The sequence below is a fragment of the Diplotaxodon limnothrissa genome, linkage group LG22 (assembly GCF_057381915.1).
Source record: "Diplotaxodon limnothrissa isolate DT_005_m linkage group LG22, D_limnothrissa_male_GT1.1, whole genome shotgun sequence".
In the NCBI taxonomy this organism is placed as follows: domain Eukaryota; kingdom Metazoa; phylum Chordata; class Actinopteri; order Cichliformes; family Cichlidae; genus Diplotaxodon; species Diplotaxodon limnothrissa.
Genome location: NC_140616.1, coordinates 1243510 through 1269702, shown reverse-complemented (window position 1 = coordinate 1269702; position 26193 = coordinate 1243510). Strand labels below are relative to the sequence as shown.

The following is a 26193-nucleotide window of genomic DNA, read 5'->3' as shown; positions in this document are numbered from 1 at the left end:
AGTCACATACATGCTAGCTCTTCTTCTTTACGACGGTTCAAACAACAGGTTGGTCACGGGTCCGGGGTTGGTCACGGGCCTACCAAGATGGCGCCGCGGATGGTCGCCCTGGTGCTTCAGTGCGTTACTTTTGTTTTGTTTTTGTGCATTTCTTCTGTGTCTGGGCACTCCTCTGGATACTCGTACACCAGAGAAGAGCTCCTTCACTACAGGACTACAACGCCTGTGGATTTATTTCCAATATTTGTCACATCTGCGGCAGATTTACTGCTGACTCTGACCAGGAAAGCGAGACGCCGAAAGAGAGGGAAGCGAGCCGGCGCACTCGTGCGTTTGAGGAGACGCGGACTGCGAACTGCTCTTCCTGGGATCTTCCTTTCTAATGTACGCTCACTCGGCAATAAGATTGACGAACTGGCCCTGATGAGAAGCATGAACAGAGACTTTGCCTCCTCCTGTGTCTTATGTTTCACGGAGTCGTGGCTCAGTGAGAACATCCCAGACTGCGCGCTCAAGCTGGAGGGCTTCCATCTGCTGCGCGCGGACCGGCAGGCCGCTCTCTCCGGTAAGTCCAAAGGTGGAGGTCTCTGCTTCTACATCAATAGTGGCTGGTGCACAGACGTAACAGTGATTGCTCAGCACTGCTCTTCCTCTCTGGAATATCTTTTTATTCACTGCAAACCGTTTTATTCTCCGCGGGAGTTTGCTTCATTCATCCTGGCCGCTGTTTACATCCCGCCAGACGCAGATGCGCAGGCAGCTCAGTGCGCACTCGCGGAGCAGATTCTCCACACAGAGCGGACATTCCCGGACTCTCTCATCATTGCTCTTGGGGACTTTAACAAAGCCAATCTGAGCCATGAGCTTCCAAAATACAAGCAGTATATTAAATGTCCGACCAGAGAGGAGAGGACATTAGACCACTGCTACAGCACGATCAGCGGGGCCTATCGCGCGGTGCCCCGCGCTTCACTCGGACTTTCTGACCACGTCATGATCCACCTGATCCCCACGTACAGACAGAGGCTGAAGCTCTCCAAACCTGTCGTGAGGACTAAAAAACTGTGGAGCAACGAGGCTGTGGAGGAGCTTCGCACGTGTTTGGAGTCTACAGACTGGGACACAATGAAGGCTGCTTCTAACAGCTTGGACGAGTTTACGGACACTGTCACCTCCTATATCCACTTCTGAGAGGACAGCATTGTGCCATCACGCACCAGGGTGAGTTATAACAATGACAAACCCTGGTTTACTCCTAAACTCAAAAAGCTGTGGCTGGAAAAGAGAAAGGCGTTCAGAAGCGGAGACAGGGACTGCTACAGAGAGGCCAAGTACAGGTTCACTAAGGAAGTGGACATTGCCAAACATCAGCACTCTGAGAAGATGCAGCAGCAGATCTCAGAGAATGACTCGGCCTCTGTGTGGAAAGGTTTTAGGAATATTACAAACTACAAGCCTAAAACCCCCCACTCCACTGATGACTTGCTCTTAGCCAACACCCTCAACGACTTCTACTGCCGTTTAGACGAGCCATCAGGCAGCCTTCACACCTCCAACGACCCCAACAATAGAGGCACTTTGGACACTCATTCCCCCACCTCTCCCCCCTCCATAGAGCCATCACCACCTTCAAACTGTTCACCTACAACACCCCCCTCCTCACCCCACACAAAAGAGGATTTCACACCACCTCCTCCCACCACAACTCTTCATATTCATGAAGCAGATGTGAGGAAGCAGTTTAAGAACCTGAATGCTCGAAAAGCTCCCGGCCCAGACGGTGTGTCTCCTGCCACCCTCAGACACTGTGCAAACGAGCTGGCCCCAGTGTTTTCTGGCATTTTCAACTCCTCACTGCAGGCATGTCATGTGCCTGCCTGCTTCAAGTCCTCCACCATAATCCCTGTCCCCAAGAAACCTAGGATCACTGGACTAAATGACTACAGACCCGTGGCTCTGACATCTGTGGTCATGAAGTCTTTTGAGCGCCTAGTTCTCTCCCATCTCAAGACCCTCACGGCCCCCCTCCTGGACCCCCTGCAGTTTGCATATAGAGCCAACAGGTCTGTAGACGACGCCATCAACATGGCCCTACACTTCATCCTGCAGCATCTGGACTCCCCAGGAACCTACGCCAGGATCCTGTTTGTGGACTTCAGCTCTGCCTTCAACACCATCCTTCCAGACCATCTCCGAGGCAAGCTTTCCCAGATGAATGTGCCTGATCCCATCTGCCGGTGGATCACTGACTTCCTGACGGACAGGAAGCAGCACGTGAGGCTGGGAAAGAATGTCTCGGACTCCCGGACCATCAGCACCGGCTCCCCTCAGGGCTGTGTTCTTTCTCCTCTGCTCTTCTCCCTGTACACCAACTGCTGCACCTCCACCCACCAGTCTGTCAAGCTAATCAAGTTTGCAGATGACACCACCGTTATTGGACTCATCTCGGACGGGGATGAGTCTGCCTACAGGAGGGAGGTTGAACGTCTGGTGTCCTGGTGCAGCCACAACAACCTGGTGCTGAATGCCCAGAAGACAGTGGAGATTATTGTGGACTTCAGGAAGCACACAGCCCCACTCCCCCCCATCATCCTGACTGACACCCCCATCACCTCTGTGGACTCATTCCGCTTCCTGGGTACCACCATCACCCAGGACCTGAAGTGGGAGCCCACCATCACCTCCGTCATCAAGAAAGCCCAGCAGAGGATGTACTTCCTGAGGCAGCTGAAGAAATTCAACCTGCCAACACGGACGATGATGCAGTTCTACACTGCAATCATCGAGTCCATCCTCACCTCCTCCATCACCGTGTGGTACGCTGGAACCACTATCAGGGACAAACAGAGACTGCAGCGTGTTGTGCGCTCTGCTGAGAAGGTGATTGGCTGCAGACTCCCATCTCTGCAGGACCTGTACACCTCCAGGACACTGCGGCGTGCAGAACCTCACGCCATAAGAACAGTTTCTTCCCCTCTGCTGTTGGACACATGAACAATAACCGTATGACTGTTCCCACCACTAACACATGACCCTACGCTGTGTTCACTGCATCATTCCATGTTTGCACTGATCACCACCTGCACTCATGTATATATCTTTCTACGTAGCACTCTTAATTCTTATTCTCATGTATATATCTCATGTATATCTCATGCACATATCTTTCCACGTAGCACTTTTAATTCTTATCCCTACTTTTATTTTTTTCCATGTCTATTTAAGTGCCATTTATGACACTATGTTTGCACTGAAGCACCGCAGCAATTTCCTAATGTTGTAAACCTGCTCAACATTTGGCAATAAACCCCATTCTGATTCTGATTCTGATTCTGATTCTGAAACTGTGCACAGGAGAAAAGAGGGTTACAGCAAGCAGAGTTGGCGAACTAACACAAATGAGGGAAAATGAAAAATCCCACGGACCTGCTGATTGTCAAAACTTGGTACGCGCTTCACGTCACAAACCACACACTCAGCGTGTGAGAAGTGCTGTACTGACAATGTGAACAGTCTTTCTCACATCTAAAGAACATTAAGACCAACCTACGATCCCGTTTAACGGAGTGAAGTCTCAATGCCTGCATGAAGCTTAACCTCACCACATATCAACCAGACTACAAAGCCATCAGCAAAACCATGTAGCTCCAGAAATTGCATTAATGGTAAGAAGTGCTTTATTTATCACTGGTTAGCAACAGCAAAACACCATTATTGAAAGGAATTCAGAGACTTACTGTCCTTTAAAAGCGTTCGTGCTACATAAAATGCATAAATTTACTTTTATTTCATTTTAAACATATTGTATGGCTCTCACGGCATTACATTTTAAAATACGTGGCGTTCATGGCTCTCTCAGCCAAAAAGGTTCCCGACCGCGGTTCTAGAAAGTTCTCCTCTCTCCACTGAGCAATGTTGGGGTTCTGTCAGAGTGTCAGGGTCTTACTCACATACAGATGGTAACCTGCAGGTCACCTTTACAGATGATGGAAGCACTATGCTGCGTCAATGCTGCAGAAATGTTTTTGTATCCTTCCCCAGATCTGTGCTTTGCTACTATTCTGACTCAGGGGTCTAACGATAATTTAAAGCTTAGTTTGTGCTGTGACATGCACTGGGAACTATGAAACCTCGTACAGACAGTTGTGTGTCTTTCCAAATCATGTCCAATCAATTACATGTTTACCCCAGGTAAAGTTGAACCAAGTTGTAGAAGCATCTGACGGATGGTGAGTGGAAACACTGATGGACCTGGGCAGTAATAACAGCAGTAATAATGCTCTTTGTTTATTATTGCCTTTCACTGCAGTGTGGGTCAACAAACTGCACCATCACCAGTTTGACAGGTAAGGTTCAGTCAACATAAGTTACTTTTACAGGAAATGTTTTGCAGGAAGTCTTTGCTAAATATTGCACAGAGGTGATTCATGTGTGCAGCAGCTGCTGGCGTCAGTGATCAGAACCAGGAGCATGTTTAACAAAAACATGTGGGTTCTTCCTTTATTCTCCTGCTAAATACCAACAAGCTGACTGACAGCACAGTTTATTACAGTCCATTGCATGTCTGATGATGCATTTAAACAGCAACACACCCAATGCACAGAAATGTTCTTCAGTTTTGGGTGGTGACTCTTCATTCACTGGGCTCTTTTGTTCTGACTTCATTATTTCCTGTTTATAACTCCAAGGAATTAAAGTTGTTTATCACGGTGCTTTCCATGATGTAAACACCTTTTATTAATGTGCTGTTTACTGTCAGAAAAATAATTACAAATTAGGCATTGAGAAGACAATTAAGAAGACAGCTCTTCTGCACTGCCTTCCTGGTCACACTGCAGGTTATTGTCTTCACTTAATATTCTCAGAGTCTTTCTTTGCAATTTAAACCATTTAAGATGCATCTTCTACTTTATCAAAGCACTCACACAAAAACATGAGATTCATGAATGCATAAAAAATCATTTTAGGAATCTGAATTAATTCACACACACCACGATAATGAACAGCATGACATACAATGAGAAAAACAATTCAAATAACAGATCTGAGCGAGTTAAACCTTCCAGGAAAAAGTTTTTAGAAACTCAAAAGCACAATAATTTATTCAAGAATGAACCTAAACTGGCATTAAATAGACACAATATTTGGCCATAAACTATAGTCGGCATGCATCCAGGACAGTATTGAAGTTCCACCCTTCTTTCTTCTAGCTTACATAAAACTACATAATTATTGATTATTATTATTTATTGAACATGTTTTATGTTCAGGTGACTCACAGTCTGTTAAGTAAAAGCACAATGATGATTAGTATCCACTCCAGCCTCCATTCAGTGTTTATAGAAAGATAAAGGCTGTTGTAGTTTGTGACGTGTGTTCTTGATATAAATCTGATGATGTTTATCACCTACTGCTTATTTCATGTAATGGGCTAATACTGACAAACAGATGTCCAGAGACAGTCTCATTTATCAAGCATGTAAATTGGATGATGTGAATCTTTATTGAATTTTTATTGTAAGTCAGTTTTGCTTCATGTGGTAAAAAATAGAAGGCCCTTTTCAAAAAGATTAAAAGTTTTCCAATCTATGATCAACAAGGTCTTTAGATTGAACTCACCAAGGATCACACTGATACAATCAAATCTCTAGGAAGAGTTCATTAGTACAAAAATGCTACCATGGCTGGCTTCTTGTTGACTTTAGGGCTACAGGAGGATTTAGGTGAAACTTATTGCTGGGGCTAATAAGGTGCAACCCAAGTGTTAGGTTTATATTGTTGGATTGTCATTTATGCTTAGAAATATATATAATTGATTGATATTAATAGGATGTCTGATCCTTAGCAGTCTGCAAAGACTCTGTGCGCCTTCCAGAGTGTTCTGGCATATACACACAAATCCTAATGTCATGAGAGAGGTCGTACCTTCTCTTACTGATTTATGGTACAAGGCAGGGGTCCCCAATCCCAGTTCACAAGGGCCGGTGTCCCTGCAGGTTTTAGATCTCACCCTGGGTCAACGCACCTCCATCACATGATTGGTTCATTACCAGGCCTCTGGAGAACTTCAAGACATGTTGAGCAGGTCATTTATCCATTTAAATCAGCTGTGATGGATCAAGGACACATCTAAAACCTGCAGGACACCGGCCCTCATGGACTGCGATTGCGGACCCCTGGTATAGGGGGACACCTACTCTGTATCTGTTTTAGTATAGGAGCCCTTTGTTTAGGTGGACCGCTGGGCTCCTAGCACCAGCTTTGGGGATACTTCACAGGGTCACATCTTGACCTCACACACACACGCACACACATACCTACACTACACACAGACAAGGTACTCTTGTGTATGATGTCATATGTTAACCTGAACCTATGCATATTCATGCAACCTCAATAAAGAGCAGTGCTACGGGGGAGCTAACGGAGAGTGACTGGGGTTCGAGCGGAAGGAATGGCGCTCGTCACAGTTCTCTCCCTTGTGCACGAGCAACACAAAGAGCTCTGGTGACTTGCGTCTTGCTTTTGCTGTTGTGGTAGAATTGTCTTGGCATTCCAGCAATAGGCCTGTGCAACACAAACCTTTCAATAAGACTCAATCATGCAATTAAACTTTGACATCTTAAAGATAAGATAAGATAACCTTTATTAGTCCCACACGTGGGAAATTTGTTTTGTCACAGCAGGAAGTGGACAGTGCAAAAGTTATGAGGCAAAAATTAGAATACAATAAGAATAAATACAGTACACATCTGTACAGAATAGAATAAAATAAAATACTATATACAGTAGAATAAAATAAAATAAATATACAATAAGATAAAAATAGAATACAAATACAAATACTATATACAACTGAGTAAAAATACAACGATGACAGAAAGGATTATTGCACTTAGTATTATTGCATATGTATGGATGTGTGTGCTTGATCAGTTAAAGTCTTTATTATGGAGTCTGACAGCAGTGGGGAGGAAAGACCTGCGAAATCTCTCCGTCCCACACCGTGGGTGCCGCAGTCTCCCACTGAAGGAGCTGCTCAGTGCTGTCACAGTCTGCTGCATGGGGTGGGAGATGTTGTCCATCAGGGATGACAGCTTAGCCGCCGTTCTCCTGTCACTCACCACCTCCACTGGGTCCAGAGGGCATCCTAGAACAGAGCTGGCCCTTCGGATCACCCTGTTCAGTCTCTTCCTGTCCCCAGCAGAGATGCTGCCGCCCCAGCAGACCACGCCATAAAAGATAGCAGAAGCCACAACAGAGTCATAGAATTTCTTCAGGAGTGGGCCCTCCACTCCAAACGACCTGAGTCTCCGCAGCAGGTACAGCCTGCTCTGCAGATGAGAGTATGACAGCAGCATCTTGTAAGAGGACAGGACTCCACCCGGTACAAGAGTGTTTTTATTCATGTTGTCGATGCTTCAGCTGAAGATTTGAGGCTTGTTTTAGAACACATGGTACATACGTGTGTTGTGATGTTTGTGAGTCAGGATAAGATTTGTTGTGACGTAGTTGCCTACGGTGCATCCTCAATACTCAGTATTGACGTGTTGTCTCTTGTTTGATGGATATGTGGCATTCCTCAGGGAAGACTCCACCACCTTGAGAATGTGGAAAATGCTTTGAGTTGTTTGTGTATGTATGTGTGTTTGTATACCTGACTTTCTACCTGGTTAAAGAGTGTTTTAACAACATCCCTAGTCATAAAAAAGGGTCATCTCCCCTCACCCCGTATAGGGCTTTGGAATGTGATGTCACGGGAGGGGGTGTGGCCGCTGAGGCGCCATTTCAGCAGGCCAAACAAAGGGCTAAAGGACCGAAAGCATCAGCAATGGTTCGTCCTTGCTGTGTTGGTCGTTAGATCGCACGATCGGGAAGGGAATAAGCTGGAAAATGGGCTCTGTTTTTATTCTTTCCCCACCTGGAAGCAACGTGAGGGAGCTCGTGTATCAGATGTTACCAAACGAAGGCGTTTGGTAACATCTGATACATCTGATAACATCTAGCCTGGATAGCAGCTGTGAGACGAGCTGATATCCAGTTCTCTACCATCCACAGATATCTGTTGGTGCTCCAGACGTTTTCATTCAGTTAAGTTCTAAATAAGTTCATATCACTCTTTATAGCATATTAGTTGCTAATTGTTTTTCATTATTGCAGCAAACCAGCCTATGAAATGGATGAAACAAATCCTGACTGGGTTCCAACGCTACACATGGGGCACTACGAAATCCCTGCTTCAAACCACATGCTACACACCACCATGCCAATCAGATTAGTTCTTCCATGTGAAGGTGAAGAGGCGACCCTTCTGGATAAGATGGTGAAGGTTTGCTGCATTTTGGTGAACATGTGCCCCAGTGTGGTAGTAAAACCAGGGAAAATGCTCTAGAAAGAGGTATTTAACCTGGACTCGCGGCGACAGTCGACGCGGGATTATTACTCCGAACTGGTGCAGTCTGTGCGAGCAGTGTGAGCTTGGTATTTGGCTAGCGTGTGGCTAATAGTGGATTTTTCCTCCTTCCTCCAGGAGAGGCGAGTGGAGGAGTGAGTTGGGGAGCACACACACTAGGGAGTTACAACACGGAACGCACTGGGAGCAAGGGACGTTGGACTTGCCTGTCTATTTCACTGTAAATAAACGCACTGCGTTTCTGTGAAGAAGAACTGCGCCTGGGTCCCTGTTTTCCATGACAATTGTAACTGATGTTCTACAAAGTGGTTTTAATTAAAATAGGCAAACATTTATTTCTTTATTCAACTTTTGAACTGTGGTTCATATTAGTACATATTCAGTAAATGCAAATTATTTACATGCCCCCCTAAATTAAAACATTATGGGTTATTCAGAACAGAACTATGCTTGGAGAAATATTTTCCCATCAGTTGATCCAACTCCTCCACAGTAGCAGGTGGAATCTTGTCTTTTACCTGTCACTACAGATGGTCTGTTTATGTTTTAATCGAGAGCCTTTTTTTGGGCAGCTGAAGAGGAGAAGTCTATCTTATGGCCAACCTCTGGCTGTATCTTGGTCATATTACCAGGCAAAACCCAGTATGCAGGTTCATCTGTAACAGTCCTTGTGCCACAGATCCTCACTGTTGCTTCTACATTAAACAGAAGAGCAGCGACATGGCTGCAGGTCTCTGTGACTCCGGCCTTACAGGTGCAGCGGGCGGCTTCAACCTTCCCTGTGATGCTCACAGTGACCCATGGCTGCAATGCTGGTTCATTCAGTCTTTGAGAGTGCAGGACCTGAAACACACACAGACAAAGTTCATTTAAAGACAAGAACTATGAGCCAAGGCCGACACAAATGTGTTTATCTACTTTCAAATCCATTTATCATAAATGTAACAAAGTGTTTACATGTGATTTTTTTATCTTTTTATGTGTCCATCTATACAACGCTGCATGTTGTATTCTAAATCTGCCTGTTTGTTTTTTTTAATCTGCCAGCAAAAAATGAACCTAAAGTATGTAATGCAAGGATGTCATCGCTTTCAAGAGGGAGAAAGCATAAAGTTCGACTTTTATGAATCACTTAATATGATAAGGAGATTCTGCAGGTCATTAATCGATGTATAAAACCAAAATATAATATATTTTTACTTACACAGGACACAAACACGGAAGCAAGATGTATAATTAGGATTATTTATAACAAATATGAATTAATTAGTGCAATTTCTTTAACCATAGAGAATGACTAAATCCTTCAGGACAATGTCACATAAATGCACTGAACTCACTATGTTTTCCCTCTAACAGCCTCCACATGTTCTCACTGTAGTTTCCCCTCATGAATGAATTTATGCTGCACTAATCTGAATGTTCGGGGGGAATCAAACGCATTTTACTCGCAGTACTCGAGCTGACTTACCTTTGTTTGAATGACGGCGAATTCACAACATGGAGGCTTAAAAAAAGCCAAATCTTGTACCGATCCAGGCGATTCGTAGCCTGCTAAACTGGTGCCGCACTCCCACAATGCACTGCGGCGTGACATCAACTCCAAAGCCCCATAGGGCTTAACCCCTTAAATAGTCCACCATATACAAGCACAGGTGAGCCCATAAAGGGTAGGAAGTGACTATCCTTACAAAAGTCTAAGGAGCTTGGAAAGAAAGGCGTCTGGACTTCTTTAAGTTGCTCCAAGCTCCTTAGACTACGATGACCCGGATGACTGAGAACCTTCACAGACATTCCTTACAAAATAAGGAAACCAGCTATAGCCTCTCCCACCATCCTACATGTAGGGGATGAACAGAAAAATATCTGAACATGCAGTTCAGGACAAGGTTTACAATTTTAAGCACAACGATGACAACTTTTATCAAAATCACTCCAACAGCTGCCTATACTGCTGTTCAACCTTCTGTCCCTCTAAGAAAAAAGGCTGATGAACTACAGGCACTCCATACAGTGTAAAGACTCCAAATCAATTTAATGATCAAATTCCAACTTGTATCATTTCACACAAGACATTTGCTGTTATATCAGGGAATGTTGACTCCTCCAATTAAACATCTGAGGATTTTTATGCATATGTGTGTGTCTGGTGGATATTTCAGGGTTGGTGTCGCAACAGGAAACAGCAGCCATCCACTGACGTGAGAAAACAAACACACAGATCATTACTGTTCCACTAACGTATTGTCACGCTTTAGAAATGCGTTCCTACCACAAGAAGCAGCTTATTAAAAGGTCACACAAGTTATGTTTAGGTATGATGGGCAAATCCCAGACATTCAGTAATGCGCTGACTCCTGTTTGACGAATCATTAAAGAACATTTTTTCTTACAAATAATTATGTAGTGGATGTTTATGTATTTTAAGAATAACAGAGAAATGTTTTCAGGAATTAAGTGATGTAGTAAGATACAAGAAAATCAAATGAAATAAAAGATGAACACCTTGTTCTCAGGAAGGCCTTTAAAATTCATTCATCTACTTAAACTAGTAACAACTTCATTCAGTTACTGAAGCAGAACAAATCAAGTTTGAACATTGACTCTAACAATCACAGAATTTGTTTAAAAGAAAATGTTAAAAATAAAATGAATTGAAGTTTTTTATGTGCACACTGACTGTCAACAAAGAAGTAGAGACCTGGAAAAGTTGTTTCTTTGTCTAAACCTACTCAGTCAGTTGTGAGCTTTATAAAAACCAAAACTAATCACAGAAAATTTGTTTGAGTTAGTCTGTCAGATCCTTTTTGACTACAAATTTGAAGTGATGGCTGCTTCAGGAGGACAATAGGAGAGAGATGCAGGTAAATAAAAGGTTAGTGCACACACCTTAAACCATGACGATAACTACCATTACTCCACCTGCACATATTTGCCCTCAGGTTCATGTTGGCTGTTTATAAAAAGAGGAGATGAAGTCAAAGAACATCGCTTTCTTTCACTGCAGTGGATGACATTCAAGCAGAGAGATACTATGTAAGTAATCCTAATATTAAATATATATCTGACATGTTGTATATTAATACATTTTAAATATACAACATGTGTTTTTTACGGTTAATTGTTATTTTTACTGTGATCTGGTTGCTTTATGTTGTTTAATTTAGGGAGCATTTTCATTAAAAAAAGTAACGTTTTCGTTTTTTAAATGGTTCTGTTCTGTTTTCATAGTAATGAATAGTAATAAAGAACTATGTTAGTTCTATACTTCTGTTTCAAGCTCAGTATAAACAAGCACCTTGATGGTAAATATGAAATAATTAGCAACACATGAAAAATTACAAGAAGTGATAAAGTGTAAGAGAAGCACATTGACAACTTCAAGGTAAGATTTTTAAGAATAAAGAGATCACAGATTGGTAATTTCAAATATAAAGTTATATAATGTTGCAGCCATGAATGAAAACAGTAAAATGCAAAGATTTTAACTCAACAAAAACATTCTTTCATGCCAACCTCATACTTTGAATTAAACTGACCATAGGCATGCTAGGCATTTGATCTTTTCTTCAGCTGATAATAAAGATGATGGACAAAATTTTCAGAGAGCAGAGAAACAACTTCACTATGATCGCAAAGATTTGTATCATCGTTCTTCTTTTTGTTGGTAAGAGAAGCTTTATTATTCAAAGAATTTTATACTCGTTAAAAGGGTGAACAAATATGAAACTGAGAAAAGATTTCTACACAGCCTGCTGCAATGCAACAACAACTGCAGATGCTCCAACAACAACCACAGCTGCCCCAACCACAACTGCAGCGACAACAACCACAGCTGTTCCAACAACAACCACAAATGCAGCGACAACAACCACAGCTGCCCCAACAACAACCACAAATCCAGCGACAACAACCACAGCTGTTCCAACAACAACCACAACTGCAGCGACAACAACCACAACTGCAGCGACAACAACCACAACTGCAGCGACAACAACCACAACTGCAGCGACAACAACCACACCTGTTCCAACAACCACACCTGTTCCAACAACAACCACAGTTGCAGCGACAACAACCACAGCTGTTCCAACAACAACAACCACAACTGCAGCAACAACAACCACAACTGCCCCAACAACAACTACAACTGCAGCGACAACAACCACAGCTGTTCCAACAACAACTACAACTGCCCCGACAACAACAACTGCAGCAACAACAACCACAACTGCAGCAACAACAACCACAACTGCAGCGACAACAACCACAGCTGTTCCAACAACAACCACAACTGCCCCGACAACAACCACAACTGCAGCAACAACAACCACAACTGCAGCAACAACAACCACAACTGCAGCGACAACAACCACAGCTGTTCCAACAACAACCACAACTGCAGCGACAACAACCACAGCTGTTCCAACAACAACCACAACTGCAGCGACAACAACCACAGCTGCTCCAACAACAACCACAACTGCCCCAACAACAACAACTGCAGCAACAACAACCACAACTGCAGCGACAACAACCACAGCTGTTCCAACAACAACCACAACTGCCCCGACAACAACTACAGCTGTTCCAACAACAATCACAACTGCAGCGACAACAACCACAGCTGCTCCAACAACAACCACAACTGCCCCAACAACAACAACTGCAGCAACAACAACCACAACTGCTGCGACAACAACCACAGCTGTTCCGACAACAACCACAGCTGTTCCAACAACAACCACAACTGCAGCGACAACAACCACAGCTGTTCCAACAACAACCACAACTGCAGCGACAACAACCACAGCTGTTCCAACAACAACCACAACTGCAGCGACAACAACCACAGCTGTTCCAACAACAACCACAACTGCAGCAACAACAACCACAACTGCCCCGACAACAACCACAGCTGTTCCAACAACAACCACAACTGCCCCGACAACAACAACTGCAGCAACAACAACCACAACTGCCCCAACAACAACCACAACTGCAGCGACAACAACCACAGCTGTTCCAACAACAACCACAACTGCCCCGACAACAACCACAACTGCAGCAACAACAACCACAACTGCAGCGACAACAATCACAGCTGTTCCAACAACAACCACAACAATCACAGCTGTTCCAACAACAACCACAAGTGCAGCGACAACAACCACAGCTCTTCCAACAACAACCACAACTGCCCCGACAACAACAACTGCAGCAACAACAACCACAACTGCAGCAACAACAACCACAACTGCAGCAACAACAACCACAACTGCAGCAACAACAACCACAACTGCAGCGACAACAACCACAGCTGTTCCAACAACAACAACAACTGCAGCGACAACAACCACAACTGCAGCGACAACAACCACAGCTGTTCCAACAACAACCACAACTGCAGCAACAACAACCACAACTGCCGCAACAACAACCACAACTGCAGCGACAACAACCACAACTGCCCCAACAACAACCACAACTGCCCCAACAACAACCACAACTGCCCCAACAACAACCACAACCTCAGCGACAACAACCACAACTGCCCCAACAACAACCACAACTGCCCCAACAACAACCACAACCTCAGCGACAACAACCACAACTGCCCCAACAACAACCACAACCTCAGCGACAACAACCACAACTGCCCCAACAACAACCACAACCTCAGCGACAACAACCACAACTGCCCCAACAACAACCACAACTGCCCCAACAACAACCACAACTGCAGCAACAACAACCACCACCTCCTCTGCCATCCTCATCAACATCAGCTTCCTGTCCGTTATTATTCCTGTGATGTCACATGTACTCAGCTCATACTGTTAACATTTTTCTCTTCAGTTCACTTCCTGTAAATAATATAAATATAACAGAAAATTATGTATGAGAATTTATGAAATGTTTAAATTAGCATGTAGCTCGTTCTCAGTGAAATGTGTTTAATTGTTCTCAATTTGTGTGATTATAATGTTCAAAACTGAGCATTTAATCTAATCCCCGTTGCTGTTTTGTTGCCATTTACTGGTGAACTTGAGTATTTTACTTGTGTTTACACTTTTTTTGGGTTGTGGTTTTATTTTGCTGGCAGAATATCTGTGCTTGTATTTCACCATAGTTTTTTCACAGTGTTTGCTGGTAAAGAGATTTAGTATACACATCCAGAAATGCATACACTATTATATATCGTACATATATTTATTAGTTTCAGGTTGGCCATTCTTGTATTTTGCTCGTTTGTGTTTTTGTGTTTGCACATCTCTGTTGCTTGTGGGGCTCGCACACAAGAATTTCACTCGCATGTGCTGTGCCAGTGTGCCTGCACATGTGATGTGACAATAAAAAAGTGATTTGATCCGAGTGATTTGAAGAGGAGATTAAAATACTGGGTAAACATCAGTTGGATCATGGCCCTTTATTCTATATCAAACATCAAAAATAATTCTATAGAAGTTACAAAGCATATTCTAAATCTTATTTATTGTGTGGCAGACTTCCACCAAATATGAACTCTGCAAATATTACACCCCTGACCTTACTAAAACAAGTCAAAAAATAAAGACAGAGTCTGACCTGCTTAACTAATTCAAAACAGGAGAAAACTGGTGATCAAAAGAAACTGCAGCTCACCCCTACCCGGGTCCTCCAGCTGGAACCAGTCACGACGGGGCGGTGTATCCACGCACCAATTGGAGCAGGGCCCTGGCACAGCTGAATTAGTATAAACAGATATATTACCTGAATTAAACAACCCTCCTATTGTTTAATTCCCAAACTAAGAAATTGCTCTTTACAAGGCGTCAGCGATGACATTTTCCGTTCCTTTCTTGATTTGCAGGTTAAAATCCTGCAAACGTTGTCAGGAAGCGCTGTGTGGCAGGCAGGAGTTGGACCCAAAATGCAGGCACTCAGACTCGAGGGATGAACTCAGAATGTAGATTTTATTCGAAGATGTCACGGGCTGAAAGCAGGGACTCAAGCGCAGAGCAGGTTGATGTCTCAGAACACGATTTATTTACACACCCGTGCAATAATATATACAGTGACGGGAAATTCAGGGTTCCAGGGGATTAGGGGAAGGCTCTCTCTCTCTCTCACGCTCGCTCACGTCCTCACACACGTTCGTACCGCGGGGAGGTCACAGGTCCGGGAAGATAAGCTGGAACAGGGAAAGGGAGACATCAATCACAAATCACGAAGGCATAAAGGTGTAAGACCACGGGAGCTGGAAAGGTAGACTAACGTCAGTAGCGCAATCATCCCGCGATGAGAGGATCTGTGACCCAGCCTCAAATAGAAGACGGATAATCAGCTGATCGCCAACAGCTGTGAGAGCCAAGGGCGGGAGCCAGCTGTGAGCTCCGCCCAGGCAGAGAGATAGGGGGAGAAAGAGAAAAAACACAAGTGTAGCCTTGTGAGGCCGGCTGGGCAGGCACGGGGACCATGACAGAAGACACCAGGAAAAGATACAAAACTAAAGTATACTGGGAAAATATAAACTATACTTTACGGAGAGGCACATGAGGGAACACACAGCTTGAGGGACGACGCGACACAGACTCAGAGAAACACAGGGTTTAAATACACTGGGAAATAACGAGACACAGAAGGAGAGCACAGCTGGGGGAAATCAGAACTGACAAGACAAGGAAGCAAAGTAGGACACATTCACATAAGACATGGAACTTCAAAGTAAAACAGGAAATACACAGAGACACAGACCAAAGGGGAGAATAAAGCACAGAGAAGCACGAGGGGGGAGCACAGACATGACGGGCTGGGAAAACATGGAATGAAACACAAGGAGGGGAAGCCCAGTAAACTAAACATCTTAGGACCTCCAATAAAATACCTCCAAGAATAACAAATGAACTTAACATGAAACAGGAACACAGGAAAAACTACGAACGCTGGGTCGAATGACCCAGGATCCTGACAAAAGTAGTGACCAACGCATAAGTCTCTCATGTGAGTTTTGCATCCGGGAGAGAAACACCAATGGTTTGTGGTCAGTGAATACTTGAATGGGTATAGAGCTGGATCCAATATACACCTCGAAATGCTGCAGGGCTAACAACAAGGCAAGGGCTTCCTTTTCAATAGTGCTGTAGTTCATCTGATGTTTGTTGAACATTTTGGAAAAATAGCAAATTGGGCGATCCACCCCGCGATGGGCTTCCTGCATAAGGACAGCTCCTGCACCAGCCGCACTAGCGTCAACCTCGAGCTTGAAAGGGCACCTGAAATTAGGTCCCGTAAGAACAGGGGAACTGCACAGCAATGCTTTCGCAGACTCGAAAGCAGTCTGACAAACAGGCGTCCACACAAAAGGCTTCACTTGGCTGATCAAATCGATGAGAGGAACGACAACAGTGGCGAAGTTCTTTCATGGACCTCTGTAATAACCACACATTCCTAGAAATCGGCGTAGCGCCCTTCTCGTTTGTGGGACCGGAAACTCGACAATAGCCTGTATCTCCACAGTCACCGGCCTTACCTGTCCCTGACCCAACTGTTTTCCCAGGTATGTGATGGTGGCTCTGCCAAATTCACATTTGGCCAGGTTCAGAGTAAGCGAGGCTTCCTGAAAACGGCTGAAAACGAGAGAGAGTGTTTGTAAGTGGTCAGACCAGGTGGATGAGTAAATGACAACATCATCCAAGTAGGCATCACAGTTATTCACGCCGGCCAGTACTGCCCATAAGGCGCTGGAACGTAGCGGGTGCGTTACGCAACCTAAACGGCATAACCGTCTACTGGAGAAAATGATCTGGCGTGACAAAAGCAGATATTTCAGATGCTCTGGGAGTTAAAGGTACTTGCCAGTAACCTTTTAACAGATCAAGTTTGGTTACAAAAGATGCCGATCCCACTCTATCAATACAATCCTCCATTCACGGAAGAGGAAATGAATCATGTTTGGTAACAACGTTAACTTTCCTGTAATCATTACAAAGCCGAGGAGTGTTGTCAGATTTTGGTACCAGCACACATGGCAAACTCCACGCGCTGGCTAAACCGTGTTCTAAGAGATAGCTGACTTCCTTCTGCATTATTACTCTTTTCACTGGGTTCACTCGATAGGCATGCTGCTTAATGTCCTTCCACGTCAATGTCGTGGTACAGGACTGCAGTTTGATGAGGATGATCAGAAAAAAGTGATAAATTATCCTCTATCAGATCAGTGATGTCAGCTCGAGCGGGCTCAGATAGGTGGGCTAAATATGTCTCTAAATCATTTAAGATCTCCGAATTTTTCAACCGCTACCCAGCGCTTCACTTTTCTGGAGCAGTCCGTCATCAGAGGGTTCATAAGGAGAAACAACACTAGCGGCGCACACTGGAGATGGCGCACCCAAAGGGCTCCTTGAGTGACACGATTTCAACATATTAATGTGACAAACCCTAGACTTTCTCCGACGGTCTGGGGTCTGGATCACATAATTGTTCTCGCTGAGTTTCTGTTCCACCACATATGGGCCAGCGAACTGGGCTAGCAAACTGGACCCTACCACAGGCAGCAACACCAACACTTTCTAGCCCGGCTGGAAACTTCTGTAAACAGCCTTTGTATGATAACCAGCTTTCATTTTAGCCTGCGTATGAGTCAGATTTTCCCGAGCTAATTGGCATGCAAGGTGGAGTTTTTCCTGAAGTCCACTAACATAATCAAGGACATTATGTTGAGTTTCAGACGTTTCTGACAACCACTCCTTCAGAAGCTGGAGAGGACCACGGACCACATGTCCAAACACCAGATCCGTAGGACTGAATCCCAAGAATTCCTGAGTGGCCTCCCTGACGGCAAACAACAATAACGGCAGACCCTCATCCCATTCTCTACCAGACTCCGCACAGAACTTGCGCAGCATAGCTTTGAGGTTTTAATGGAATTTCTCCAGAGCACCCTGACTTTCTGGGTGATATGGACTGGATTTTACATGTTTTATCTGCAACTCATCCACAACCTGCACAAACACTTTTGAAGTAAAATTTGTTCCTCGGTCTGTTTGAATAACCTTTGGAAGCCCGAAAGTAGAGCAAAACTTAATTAGTGCTTTTATTATCGTTTTTGCTTTCAGTGTGTGTAGTGGAATTGCCTCTGGGAACCTTGTTGCTGAACACATTATTGTAAGTATGTATTGGTGTCCGGATTTAGTTTTTGGCAGGGGACCAACACAATCCAATATTACTTTTTCAAACGGCTCACCTATTACTGGAATAGGATGTAGCGGAGCAGGTGGGATTGGTCTATTAGGTTTCCCCGCCCTCTAGCAGATTATTACATGAAGGAACCTTTTAAAAACAACAAGCGCGTCCATGCTCACAGGTGTACACACGGGTGCTCACACACACAAACTACACCCTTTTTGGCTCCTACCTCAAAGCACACTGTGTTCTGTTGATCTTATGTGCTGCACAATAATGTTTAACATTTAGTATTTACTGTCATATTCCCATATATCATTGTGATGTTGTTTATTATGTTGCTCTCGTTTTCTTCTGCTTGTTTTCTTTTTTCTTTCTCAACAGGTGAAATTAAAAAAATAAAACAAAAAAACAATAACATGTAATATTTAGTATCTACTGTTATCTACTGTTATCTACTGTTATCTACTGTTAGCTAGTTTATTGTGATGGTGTTGTTTTTATTATGTTGCTCTTTGTTGTTTGTTTTCTCTTCTGGTTTTTTTCTCCACACAGGTGATCCAGGTGTTTTTCTTTCTTTCTTCCCCCCTTTCTCACCGTCTCTTCTCCCCTCCTCTCTTTTTCTTTCTCTCCCTCTCTTTCTTTCATTCTTTCTCCCTGTCCTATCCCCCAGTTATGTCTGTCCCGTCTTTAAAAAACGAAAATAAAATAAATACATAGTCATAGTCAGACGTGAACTCAAAAAACAGCTTTAATGCTGAACTCAAAGTAACAAACCTCCAAAGTACAAACATTAACGCAGGCAGGGGAAAAATCAAAGCACACAGCATAAGCAAGGGTAGATAAGAGTAGATCACAACCATGACAAACTGAAACACAGGGCTTAAATACATAGAGGGAGCAATCAGGGAATGGACAACAGGAGGGAAACACAGCTGGGGCAAATCAGAACTGACGAGACAAGGAAGCGTAAACTGAACACACTGAGATAAGACAGAGACCTTCAAAGTAAAACAGGAAACACATAACACAGACTGAACAAAGACACAGACTCACATGCAGGCACTACAACAGAGACGTGGGACCAGGGCAGACAGAGACACTGACTGGACACGGGGATATAGCAACTAAGGATTACACAGAGACAAACCATAAGACATGACTGTAACAAAAACCCAAAGACTAGAAACTGTAAATAATATAATAAACTCAAAAACCGGGTGTTACATAGATGTTTGGCACATTTGGCAGTGCACACTTGTGAGACTTGCGTTGATTGCATGGATACCCTTTCTATGGATGCCCATTATTCATATTTGTTTACAGCTTGTGTCTAAGCTCACTGTCTAGGCAGAGTGTTCTACACAGCAGATAGTGCACAGTGAGTAATACATAATTCACTCAAACATACCTCAGGTTATTCTTCTGGTGTTATTAGAATAGAATAGAATAGAATAGAATAGAATAGAATAGAATAGAATAGAATACTCCTTTACTGTCACTGTACATTTACAGCATGAATGGGGTGCAGGAGGAAAAAAATATAAATAGTACAGACATCAGGAATAAAGAGCAAACAGAAGAAATAGTCAAGAGGAATATGTACAGAATTACACATTAAAAGAAAAAGTGCTTTGAAGTAGTGCAAAAGACTTGATCTGCATGTGAGTGTCCTGAATGATGAGGGTCACTCAGACCATGGATCAGATTAGTGAGGTCGTGGGCAGGGATGGCAGTAGTGTTTGTTGACAGTCTGAATGGCCCAGAGGAAGAAGCTGTTAGTGAGTCTGGAGGTTTGGGGCCTGCCTGACTAACCAGAAGGCAGCGGGTCAAACGGGTAGTCGGCAGGCTCACCTGTGATAGCCCTGGTTTACCTGATACAGGAGGATCTGGCGAATGCCTCCAGGTGTGTCCAGGTGATACTTTTGGTTAATGACCCTCTGTGCAGCCTTCCTGTTCTCAGTCGTGGTTCCTGAACACCAAACACCAGGCAGAAGGAGAGCATGCTCTCCACTGAGGAGCGGTAAAGGCTAGCAGCAGCTTCTGGTCCAGGTTATTCTTCCTCAGGACACGGAGGAAGTGCAGCTGCTGCTGGGCCTTCGTTATCAGGCTGATGGTGTTGTGGGTCCAAGAGTGGAGTGGACCTGTCTGTGCCTCCTGAAGTCCATTATGAGTTCTTTGGTTTTAAGGACATTCAGCTTCAGGTTATTTTCTGTGCACTAGCTGGACAAGTTTTTAAAACATAAAAATAAGTTTTATAAGAAGTAACAGGCTTAGATTGTCTAAATAATTGTAATTTCTTTTTATAATTTCTGTTTTCAACTCCTTTTTCAGGAGAGAATTTCAGCGTTCTCACACAGCAATGGAAGCACAAGCTAAATAACTGAGGTCCTAAAATTGGTCCTTCCAGCACTCTAACTGTACAGACGTGTTCATTTGGACACAATGAATGCGATCAGCTAATTAAGATCCAATTACTGAACTGATTTACAGAGTCAACTGCTTTACACAAGACCAAAACTACTGCACCCACGATCCCTCCTTTATCAAAGTCCCAACTTTGATAAAGGAGGGATAAAGTAACAACATGCAGTTTCGGTCGAATGCTCTAAATCCAGACAGGGTTTGTCTTTCTGTATGTTCTTTCAGCTGCTTGCTTTACTTTTTCAATAACCTCAGAAAAGCCCAGGTAAAATCACTAAATGTTTGTTTCCAGCTTTATATACTGGAGGAACAACTACTCTAAATAGCTTCACTTATAATTTGAGTGGCAACTGCCAAAAGAGGATCTTTTGTCTTTGAGTTCTTCAGTAATGTAATAATTGCAGGTACAGCATCTTATATATGTATATGATGCTGTACCTTGCACTGAAGTTTGAAGTTATTCTAACATATGGAACAGCAGTAAAAACAGCATTTCAGAAAAACTAGCTGAGCAGGTTTAATCTGGCCGGTCTCCAAATCTTCAGTAATATGAGGAGCGGTTACTGAAGCGTGACACTGAAGCTGCTTCTAGTTACATAAACTTTCAGCCACACCTCAGAGTTTAGTCTACGCATTAACAGCTGCTTGGAATTAGCAGCTTAAGCATTTTCCTCACGGTAGACTCGAGGTGGTTGAGTCTTCACTGAAGAATGCCACACGACTAAGCTGTAGTGCCTTTTCACTGTGCAATACTTTGTTAATATCCAACAGTACAATAGACTTCAATACGTGAAATGTGCCATTCCCTTGTGTTCTTATTCCTATTTATTCTATTTATCCCTGATAAAGTAAAATCAAAATGTACCATTACATTAAGAGGAGCAAAATGAAATCAAAATAGGGAAATTGTGTATGAAGAACATGACTGATAACTGTTGTGTCTTAAGTTTTGTTATAACACAGATTGCATTACAAGGGGGGAAATTGAGTTTTAAAATGAAGGTTTTGTTTCTAGGCAGCTCTGAATGGAGTCAGGAGTTTAAAAGATTTAACATGATGATTGAACTGATTTTATTTCTGAACACAGGTTTGGAGGTCCAGAGGACGGGTACTCAGAGAGGAGAATTGCTGAGGGTTTTTTAGATTATTTTGGATTTAATTTGAAATAAGGGGCTTTATAATCATTTTATGACTTTTGGGGTGTTTTGATAATTTAGATACGGTAAAACAGGCTGTTACGGCCGAGACCGTTTTGGACGAGTGACAGGACTCAAACGCAGGACGCCGAACAGCTCGTAAGTAGATTTTAAGAATAAAGTTTAATATTTCCACAAATATTCATAAACAAAAGGTGAGAGTAGACAAGTACGACGTTCCACCACTGAAACTAAGTAATGATCTGGTCCGGGTCAGAGAGGACAGCTATTCCAGGGATTGGACTGGAAAGCAAGTCACATTTGATCCAGGAAAAGGTCGGGGTCACTGTAACAGAGTGCAGATGTTCAGATACGGATAAGGAGACATATGAATATGTTGCTGATTCAGAATCCTCCTTCGTACTGCGTACTTGCCAAAGGAGGTCGGAGATGACGTAGAGGGGTGAGTAGTCCGGGTGTGAAATCCAAAAAACTCCTGGCGTGGAGGCAGAGAGGCAGGTAGGTAATTTGGGTAATAGCCTGTGGGACTGCCAGATGGTCCAGCATCCAAGTAGGTGCTCTTCGACAGGGGTTGACAGTTGGGTGTAGCTAAGAGAGAGGCGCACAAAAGACAAACATACAGTGAGGCAAGGTGATTCACAAAATACATAGGGAATGATGGTGGTGGCCTGCACTGACTGATGTTAGCAGAGAATCTGGCGAAGAGAGATTGAGAACGCTGGCCTTATGAGTCCCTGGCTAAATTACCCACAGGTGTAAGCGATCAGCAAAAACACTGAGGCCCCTCCCCGGGGTGGAGACGCCGGCTCGGAGGGAGACACACTGGCACACACCCGGACCATGAAAGAGGCAGAAATTGTTATTTTCATTTTTAAGCTAAAGGATTAAAATGAACTGAATCCTGTTCATAATAAGTTGAATACCAATCTTAAAGGGAAACTGTGGGACAGCTTGAATAAAACATATGCTTTGTAGAAAGGAAAATTTTTGGAGTAAAAATGTTTGATTTCTTTTTGATTTCTAGAATAAGCGGTTATCATGCACACTTACAGTCACAGACATGACATAGATTAGTTTCTGGGGTAAAGATGAAAAACAGTTTGCTTTGTCTTTGCTTAGCAAGAAGTAATGCAGAAGGTGTGGAAATAGGCCTGCTCTGAATAGGTCGACAGGAAGGATATGAAGACTGAGACAGAAAAATGTGGGTGAGCTTGCAACTGAATGTGCGCCTGCAAAATAACATTTTTTTTTATTTTTGTACAGGATGTTTATGATCAGATAAGAGAAGAAGAGAGCTTCTTAAAATTGTGTCAAAAGTGTCGCTTAACCAAATGAATAACATTGAAGATTATTTATGTATAAATGATTTTTTATACACACATTGCAATCGTGCTCATAGGAGTTGTCACTCGGTAAAGTGAAGGTCAAAAACGTCGTTCAGCGTGACTGACTGAACTGATATATTGTAGGGAGGACCCTGAGTGCCGATGGATGAATGCCAACATGCTTATACACATAATGAGGCTGATCCTTTTGATTAGAGAGTCCCGAACATGATAGGTTGAACCAAGTTTGAAGAATTAAGAGAACAATTGATGAACATAATAGGTTATGGAGGCGTAGCAGGGAAAGTGTTTGTTTATTCTTTACAGGAGATTCCAGAACCAGAGCAAAACCATGGCGAGAATCCAGGAACCAACCAGAGGAAGGGGGACCCCGAAAAGAAGCACAGCACAGAGAACCACAGTACCAGCAAATGTGTTGTTTAAGAGACTAAAAGCTTGTTAGACACAGGTTGAATGTGCGCGTAAAAGTAATGAAGAGTAATGAGAGGGACTTTAGGAATAGTTTGCAGGATTTCTATGTTATGTAAATTGCCCAAGAATAGTGTTAAGACCGGATATATGTTACCCCTAGAGGGGGTGAAAACCAGGAGTAAATTTTACATTTTAACTCTATAGAGGCCTTTTAATAGGATAAAGTTAATTATACATGATTGGATTTTATAGTGAGCATTGAGGGAAGTCAGAAGTGCGGTTAAATTGTGACTCTGGGGTCAAAAGCGGATGGTAGGAAGAGAAGCAACGATAGCTCACAGCCCAGCGTAAACGCGAGGTGCTGTATAAGGGCGTGATTTATTTGTTTGATTTATTTGTTGTGGATACAAGTAACTACGCCATAGTAATAAGGGAACATTGAAAGGGTTGGGCAATTGAAAGGTTTCATTTTTGATATGATTTCTTTTGTTATATTTTAGCTATTATTCTCACATGAAAGTAAACTTAATGGGAGAAATTAGGAATTATGTTTCTGGTTTCTTGGGAAACACGAAAGGGGAAACTGTTGGGATTTAAATATACAATCTGAATGCTTATTTGCTGATTATATGTATAAGAGAGGCCCAACTCTGAGTACAGTCTGTGCCAAAAGTACTAACAGGAAACTGCGTGCTTTTGCAGAGAAAATAGGAGCTGCAGCCAGAAAGTGAAACTAAGCAGAGTCTTTGATCGAAACTCAAAGTGTGTGTGACGTCTAGAGGAAGTATATAAATAACTAGGCTTCCTGTTTGTGCTTCAGACCTGAGCTTGTGTGTTCGTGTGTTCAGGTCTCCGTTCCCGGGAATGTAAAATAAAGATCATTTTTTGAGTTTGACCACTTTGAGTCTTTCTTGGCCACCAGAAGAATTAAAAGAACGAGATTTAATAATACTCTGTATTTATATATGTGTATATATGGTATATGGTACATGACTTTTCTTTTTATGTCAGGATGTCATGTTGAGGCTTGTTGTTTCTGTGTGACATTGACGACACGCCTCACAAACTAGAACAGCCTTTATTAAATCCATATATAACGACTGAATGGAGGCTGGAGTGGATACTAATCATCATTGTGCTTTTACTTAACAAATGAGTCACCTGAACATAAAACATCTTCATTAAACATTAATAAATATTTATGTATTTTATGAGAGCTAGAAGAAAGAAGGGTGGAACTTCAATACTGTCCTGGATGCATGCCGACTATAGTTTATGGCCAAAGACTGTGTGTATTTAATGCCAGTTTAGGTTCATTCTTGAATAAATTATTGTGCTTTTAAATTTCCAACAACATCTTCCTGGAAGGTTTAAACTCACTCACAAAAGTGAAGAACATTTCTGTGCATTGGGTGTGTTGCTGCTTAAATGCATCATCAGACATGCAATAAACTGTAATAGACTGTGCTGTCAGTCAGCTTGTTGGTATTTACCAGGAGATTAAAAAAAGCTCCTGGTTCTGATCACTGACGCCAGCAGCTGCTGCACACATGAATCACCTCTGTGCAATATTTAGCAAAGACTTCCTGCAAAACATTTCCTGTAAAAGTAACTTATGTTGACTGAAGCTTACCTATCAAACTGGTGAAGAAAGTCAGTCATAAACAAGAAAAGAAATTCTGGAGTACCACTGTAAAATTCTTCAAACACAAAATAAATAGTTCAAATAAAGTCGTTTTTGCAATATTTTGAAATATTACTATAAACATATTTATGAACTGACACAATTGTGTTTTCCATTGTGAAGCTTTTATTGGTGTGTGTGCTCACATGTTAGATTTACAAGACGGTGTGATTTTTTCATATTGCTATCACCAAATATATCGGTCCGAAATTACAGATCCGGATTCTTTTTGATGGGAAGAAACACTAGTGAAAGTTATTTTCTGAATTATAATTAGAGGATATTTGGAAACTCCAGCATTTTGCTATATTTGGATTTGACTGTATTTTTGCTTTTCTCGTACAATTTGTCATATTGGCTCAATCGATGATGAAAGTTAAACATTAAAGTTTTCTATATGCTTTCTTTCGCAGTAGTGTAAAACTCAAATACAGACCACTCAAAAAGGTCCAAAATTGAACAAATGTTTAAAATCATTTGCTGCCGACAGAAATGATGAGCTAATGGAAGTGGACTGATAAATGAAATGGATGCATGGCTGATAGACACTGCTCGCTGCTGAATAAAAATGATTGTGGTATGGCAGTATGGCTA

At 42.8% G+C, this 26193-nt stretch overlaps 1 protein-coding gene across 1 annotated transcript; it reads left to right on the top strand.

Annotated features, from left to right (window-relative positions):
- Positions 1-11998: 11998 nt before the first annotated feature.
- LOC146609082 (uncharacterized) lies at positions 11999-14257 on the top strand. The gene is made up of 3 exons (XM_085346924.1): positions 11999-12080; positions 12165-12401; positions 12507-14257. The coding sequence occupies exons 1-3, from the start codon at positions 11999-12001 to the stop codon at positions 14255-14257; spliced, it is 2070 nt and encodes a 689-aa protein (XP_085203050.1).
- The last annotated feature ends 11936 nt before the right edge of the window (positions 14258-26193 follow it).